Source organism: Portunus trituberculatus, chromosome 45 (genome assembly GCF_017591435.1).
Source record: "Portunus trituberculatus isolate SZX2019 chromosome 45, ASM1759143v1, whole genome shotgun sequence".
NCBI classification, from domain to species: Eukaryota; Metazoa; Arthropoda; class Malacostraca; order Decapoda; family Portunidae; genus Portunus; species Portunus trituberculatus.
The window spans coordinates 12,155,590-12,163,316 of NC_059299.1; the positions used below are offsets into that span (position 1 = coordinate 12,155,590).

At 42.0% G+C, this 7,727-nt stretch overlaps 1 protein-coding gene across 4 annotated transcripts in view; it reads left to right on the top strand.

Moving 5' to 3' along the window:
- The first annotated feature begins 6,248 nt into the window (after positions 1-6,248).
- Positions 6,249-7,727, top strand: part of LOC123519291 (XK-related protein 8-like) — a 37,561-nt gene continuing 36,082 nt past the window's right edge. Inside the window, exons 1-2 of one of the 4 annotated variants that reach the window (XM_045280449.1) lie at positions 6,249-6,352; positions 6,851-7,088. In XM_045280449.1, coding sequence (XP_045136384.1) covers positions 6,983-7,088 — 106 coding nt within the window. In that variant the 5' untranslated portion in view covers positions 6,249-6,352; positions 6,851-6,982. Of the gene's footprint in view, positions 7,089-7,727 lie in introns of all 4 variants that reach the window. The other 3 variants (XM_045280450.1, XM_045280453.1, XM_045280454.1) reach the window with 3 other exon arrangements.

Genomic DNA, 7,727 nt, shown 5'->3' on the forward strand with positions numbered 1-7,727 from the left:
ATCTCTTCTCTTCCGTGAAAAGGAAGGTTATCGACGCCCACATACAGCACAACAGGAAGAAACGAAAGAATACGACATAGAGTGCCAGACATCTGAATTGATTGAAAAGTAAAGAGAATCCAGTCCATGGAGATGCAATGTGTACGAAAATATCAATCCTTGAGACATTCCATCAATGAATTCCGCAGGATAAAATTGGCAAGGTTTTGAATGTCTTGTCTGGGCATTAAGGCGAATACAGGGAGGTGGAAGAAGATTGGGCAGGGCCGCCAACTACTTAGAAGCGGGTGTGTACTGTGTGAAGTGGTGCGCTGACTGAGGACTGAGAGGCACTAGCAGCCTGGCAGTGTAGACGTGATGCTCACACCTTGAACGGGTTGAGAGGCACGTGGCGGGGCAGTGTATAGGTGATGATGTGCTCACTGCAGGGCTTGACGCGAACAGAAGCACGTGGTGGAGTGTATACGCCTATAGAGATGTGATAATATACAGACTGAGATACACGTGATGGCAGTGTAGATGTGATGGTGTGCAGACTTTACCGCATACTGCAGCACATACTGTATAGTGATGTGTGTGTACTAACATAGAACTGATGTGACACACACACACACACACACAGAAAGAGAGAGAGAGAGAGAGAGAGAGAGAGAGAGAGAGAGAGAGAGATGTCACTTATGGAGGAATTTCTTCATCGTGTTTACAAAAGTAGATAACATGTATGATCATTTATGATTTACTAGTGGTAACAAGTATGAACAGTGGCTGATTCTTAAATAATATTGGTTAGGATCCCTCGAGTGGATAACCAAGGGCTCTTCGACTGTGGTAAGTTTGTATTTGAAGTATAAAAATGTGACAAACTGTTAGTTTCGTGGAGGTAAGTTAATCCTATGTACGTGACAGACTTTCTACAAGCTCACTATTTTATTTCACATCTGTTTATAGGTATTATATATTTTTTTTCTCATTTATCTATTTACGTCTCTCTCTCTCTCTCTCTCTCTCTGTGTGTGTGTGTGTGTGTGTGTGTGTGTGTGTGTGTGTGTGTGTGTGTGTGTATGTGTCACCATGTCCCTTTGCCCCGGGAACACTCGCCACTATCACAACGGTTAGAAGCACTGCATCGCTAATGGCCTCAGAATGAACTAATAATGATGTGATAATGATGACCACGTGATAACAGCTCTGATATGTGGAAACTGCAGGCGACGGTGGCTTTGCTAGCGAGATAGTGACGTGATAAACCATCGTGAATTAATCGTGGCGGTTAGTAGTATCTGGGTAAGTCAATACTGATACTGTCATTAAGGTCGTTTTCTCCTTCCCTCCGTCGCTTTCCACGTCTTCCTAAACCAACACACGTAATGGTCTGAAATGAGTTGCTAGGTGTGTTGGCATTACTTTCTGCTTTTGGTGTTGTGGTTTCTGTGGTTTCTTCATGTCTTTAAGTTCTCTCTCTCTCTCTCTCTCTCTCTCTCTCTCTCTCTCTAAACATCAATATTTTTTCTAATTTTTAGTTCCTTAAATTCATGTAACTTGCACACACACACACACACACACACGCCCGGTAGCTCAGTGGTTAGAGCGCTGGCTTCACAAGCCAGAGGACCGGGGTTCGATTCCCCGGCCGGGTGGAGATATTTGGGTGTGTCTCCTTTCACGTGTAGCCTGTTCACCTAGCAGTGAGTAGGTACGGGATGTAAATCGAGGAGTTGTGACCTTGTTGTCCCGGTGTGTGGTGTGTGCCTGGTCTCAGGCCTATCCGAAGATCGGAAATAATGAGCTCTGAGCTCGTTCCGTAGGGTAACGTCTGGCTGTCTCGTCAGAGACTGCAGCAGATCAAACAGTGAAACACACACGGCGAGGCAAATGGGCAAGCCTCTTAATGTGTGGCCCCTGTTCACCTAGCAGTAAATGGGTACGGGATGTAACTCGAGGGGTTGTGGCCTCGCTTTCCCGGTGTGTGTTGTGTGTTGATGTGGTCTCAGTCCTAGCCGAAGATCGGTCTATGAGCTCTGAGCTCGCTCCGTAATGGGGAAGACTGGCTGGGTGACCAGCAGGCGACTGAGGTGAAAAAAAATTACACACACACACACACACACACAAAGAGGCAATAACTTTATATAAAATAGTTAATGGCATTGAAAAGATAGACAAGCAAGACCTGGTGCTGGTGACAGAAGCTGAAAGGACAAGAGCACATGCAAAGAAGATTAGGAAGAGACAGTGGGTGAAGGTTATTGGAAAATACAGTTTTCCACATAGAACGGTGGAAAAGTGGAATGCATTGAATGATGAAGTTGTTACAGCACATAATGTGTATAGCTTTAAAAAAAAAAAATAGATTAGTGGAGATATGGAAACAGGAAGGACACTATGGGCCCCGCTCGAACCTTGTACAATACAACTAGGTAAATACAACTAGGTAAATGCACACACACACACACACACACACACACACACACACACACACACACACAGAGAGAGAGAGAGAGAGAGAGAGAGAGAGAGAGAGAGAGAGAGAGAGAGAGAGAGAGAGAGAGAATCCAAACTGCCATTTAAAAACAATTAAATAATAATAACAATAATAATAATAATAATAATAATAATAATAATAATAATAATAATAATAATAATAATACAATCTATCAGTCCACACACACAGAGTTGGCTGAGCAGGTGACAGCGCCCCATAATCAACGGTGACACCCTCGGGGCCTGCATCGCCAAGACCAGCGCTCCGCCAGCACGCCTGTCTGGGTGATGACACGGGTACATCTAATGACCTCACGTGTATATATATATATATATATATATATATATATATATATATATATATATATATATATATATATATATATATATATATATATATATATATATATATATAAAGTAAGCAGCAACGCAGTAACAGCCACACTGCAACGGTCAACGGTCTCAGGCCAATGCTAGACCTTCAAATCAATCCATTCGAGTATTGTGGCAATCAACAGGTACGAATTTCTACGATTTTTCTCATTAAAAGTATACTCGATTCATATAAAAGGATACTAGTACTAGTAATAAGTTCACAAATTGTTTAATATATTCAACTAATTATATCCCATCGTGTAACGAAACATAATTACGTACGATAATTACGACAGAAATGTATGGTGTTTTTTTTTATGCAATGATTATCTTTCGAGTTCAGAAGACTCGATTCAATGGTAAAATAATCAGAACGCATAAAATAACGCCAAGCAAGGTGCGAAATACATCTATGCACTCAATTTATTAAGAATGTTAACGTGTTACTATTACCGAGAAAAAGATATATATACAAGTATACAAATAAATAAGAGATTCAAAGAGTATCTAATTTAACATATCATCATAAACAACAAGTCCCGAGGGTGTCACAACAGTCTGTCACGAGAAAACAACGCAGACACGACTGAAATATTAAAGATAACCTCAGTCCTTTAAAAACCACGTGAGTCTTTAAGCCATACCACTAACAACAGCGAGGCGACGTGTTGAGTGAATCACGACGAGGAAAGTGTAGATATGAGTCACACTCCTAAACCCATACAAAATACAACTATTCAACAAGTGCTAGAGGTCTCACGTGAGTCAATCACAAGGGAAAACACGGATCATACACACACACACACACACACACACACACACACACACACACACACACACACACACACACACACACACACAAGATGTCTGAGAAATGTTAAAAAATATAGATGTGTTAAGACTTGGAACAGTTTGAGTGAAGAAGTGGTGTCAGCAACGAGTGTGCATAGTTTTAAAGAAAAATTGGATAAGTGTAGATATGGAGACGGGGCCACACGAGCGTAAAACCCAGGCCCTGTAAAACTTCAACTAGGTAAATACAACTAGATAAACACACACACACACACACGACTACTACAACACATCCGGGTTAATTCAGGGCGGAACTCAAGCTTGGTGTCGCGCGCCGCTCACGCAGCAGTCCTGCCCGCGCAGTCCCCAATGAGCTAAATCCGCATGCCAAGGGCTCCCCGCTGAGGCGCCGCAGAGGGAGGGACGAGGAAGCACTGGTGTAGTACTGGCGTCTTGTCTCGACCAGTAATAGCACGTTGTTGAAGAAATTATTGGTTTTCTAGGATGTTTTCATGATTCCTGATGGTTTAACAAGGTTTCTGTATCATCACTGAGGAAAACTTGAGTGAATACCTGCCAAAACCTCTATGCGATTTGTGTAAGGAGTTCCTATGTGAGCACAAAGCATTTAAAAATACACTTGCGTGCCCTTATTCTTACACAACCCAGTCCCCTGAAGAGCTGAGCCATGAAATAAATGGTAGCACTTAGAAAACTCATAAAGGTGATTGTTTCTCATAGACCGTCAATGAGAAGGAAAGAAGATTAGAAAGATAATTTGACATAAAGAGCAGGGATGCTGTAGAAAGCTCATGCAATATAATGACTTGAGTTCTGCAACTGTGAAGACGTGTTTTAGCATTGACTGACGGTGAGATTGACACTTGATGTTTCATTTGAGTAACCTTAAACGTGTTCCATTACCTCCCCACCCCTATGTCTTTCAGATATAAACATTATTAAACCTTTTCTTTCATTTCTCTTTCTTGTCTATATACGTACGTAGGTCCATTTCCAGCATCCTCTTCCTCACGTACTCCTCATTCCCACCTGTGCACATGGACAGACCACTTCAGTCTCGCCTCTCTACCTTTGCCCCCAAACTGTAGTGCGTGCGGTGTCCTTATACGCTCATTTCCACTGTTTTTTCCCCTAACTTCGTCGCTCCAAATGAAAAAGCAAATTTCGTTCTTTCGCTTTTGCTTTTCTTGTCCTTTTAGCAATGGTACCATATCCACATTATACATCATAACCAAGGCTGTTAAACAATTCAACACGGCGAAAAACAAAACTACACACACTACAAGATTTGAACCTCTTGAGCATTCGTGTTGCCAGAGGTCTCTCGGAATCACACTGTAAACTTGCACTAAACCATTTCATTAAGTTTGAGGAGGAGCCATACTGCAACCAGAGAGCTTAAGGGTGAAGACATGAGAGGGAGGAGTGACCTGGGATCCAACTTTTGACAGTCAGAACACTCAGGGTACCAGGCAACCTCTTAATTAATCAGACTATAATTGATGCCATGGTCCATGTGGAGTTTGGTCGACCTTGACTCTCGCCGCGACGGTATTACACGCTCAACAGAAGAAGACAAGACGAGGAGGAGGAAGAGGAGGAGGAGGAGAAAAGAAGAAGATGAAGAAGAAGAAGAACAACAACAACAACAACTGTTGCTACTGCTACTACTACTATTACTACTACTACTACTACTATTACTACTATTACTACTACTACTACTACTACTACTACTACTACTACTACTACTACTACTACTACTACTTCTACTACTACAGCAACAACAACAACAGCAGCAGCAACAACAACAAAGACAACGATAACAACTGCAGCAGCAGCTGACGCTTTTCCTCTTTGTAGAGAGCACTCAAGTGGGCCTTTTTTTAATCTTTTCTTTATTTTCCCTTGGCTGGCCTGGCCCTCTTCCCTACACACGCAAAAAAAAAAAAAAAAAAACCAGCAGCAGCAATAGCAGCAACATTATCATCATCAGCAACAGCAACAACATCAACAACAAGAATTGCAGCAGGTGCAACATTGGCAACAACTTCAACAACAACTGCAGCACCAGCAACAACAACAGCGACATTTGCAGTAACAACAACAATAGAATAAAACAACAATAATTTCAGGTGATTAACCCTGCGAGATGCATCTGCCTTCTCTCCCCTCTCCCTCCCTCCTCTCTCTCTCTCTCTCTCTCTCTCTCTGCCTGCCTTTGTGTAAAATCTGCGAGATTTAAAGCATCAAATGATTTCCAAGAAGGTCTATATATAACTGTGAATTCCTAACTTCAGCCAAACAAAAACGAAAACAGCATCTGCATATATGATAAATTTTTATTTATACCTACACACACACACACACACACACACACTCTCTCTCTCTCTCTCTCTCTCTCTGAGTCTTGCAAGTAAGACACCAACATTTTATCAACACCAATCAGCAGAGCGGAAACATTCACAAACTAGAGCATTGAATGAACGTGGGAGTTAATAATAATAGATATAATTTATGGGTCGGCGGGATATCAGGAGATAAGATAGCCTTCGGGGAGATAGTGGTGTTTATACACAGGCAATCCTCGCACTCAGGCAGTGGTAGCTGAGGCGCCGAGCTGCGGACGCGACTCGAGGCAGCGCTGAGAGCACGATTTTTGTTATAGCGTCAGAGTGTCACGGTTTCGGTAAAGAGAAGGGTTTACTTGACTGACTGGTTAGTAACTATAGAAGTGAGAGAAAAAAAATATCACTGCCAAATTTCTGGGGTACAAGTGTGAGAACAATTCCAAGTCCAGCGTATGAATTTGAAAAAGAAGCATTTGCTATCTCATCAACTTACAACGAAGAAAGAAGGCATGAGTGCTTGAAAAACTCTTGTAAATCTTGTGATCCTCAGCTGACGATCGATAAATGTCAACAGTAACAGCCAGAACAACACCTCGCCGTGGTTAAACTTTGAGGGCAGCGCAGTTTGATATAACTTGAAGAAGTCACACAGAAATCGCACACCACTTGTGGCGTGATCTTCCAGCACCCGATACACTGTGATCATATTCTGAAAAACTTCTGCGCCGCATCTCTACCGCATTCAATCAAAAGGCTCTAATTGAAATTATACGTGTTTTTAACGGTGTTTTTACGATTATAATGAAAGATTAACAAGATTTCTACATTCTTACCAGGAGGAGAATCATTGAGAACACGACCAATCATCCCTGTGGCCTTGGAAAATAATCGTGGTGAGAGAGCAAAGCGTTTCTGAATACGGACCACACAGCGCGCGTGGGGAGTGCGTGGGTGCGAGGCAGGAGGGGATGGTGAGGATGATGGAGCTGCCTGCGGAGGAGAGGCGGAGGGGGGAACGCACCTACGTATCATCACGCGAGTCCCTCAGGAGGTCCATCACTCCTGAAGAGGCAGGTACGGGTGTTCTGACTTGATTCTGAGAGAGAGAGAGAGAGAGAGAGAGAGAGAGAGAGAGAGAGAGAGAGAGAGAGAGAGAGAGAGAGTATTACTATATACACGGACTGTCACGTGGAGGCCTGATGGCTTCTTGCAACCTCAAAAATACTGTTGTCTATGTTCTTATGTACGTAGATCATAGAAAAAAGAAAAAATATATAAATAAATAATAAATAAATAAAATAGGACATCAGACGAGTATGAAAAAACCAAAATAAGAAAAACAATACTTGAAATCGAAATGTAATGCCAATAAATAGATAAACAAAACAAATAGAATAAAATGGAAAGTAAAAATATAATTAGAAAAAAAAGTCACTCTGATCTGAAGCAGAGAATGAAACACGAAGCTGTAAGTGAGAAGCACCGAGCAGACCTGAACCTTTGCCACAGGGGGAGAGACAGAGAGCAAATAGAAAAGTTAGTAACGGGGGATGAAGCGACGCATGGGATTAAAGGGTGCCGATTTGGTGACTGAGTAGTAGTAGTGGTGGTGGTGGTGGTGGTGGTGGTGGTGGTATTATTATTATTATTATTATTATTATTATTATTATTATTATTATTAGTAGTAGTAGTAGTAGTAGTAGTAGTTGTTGT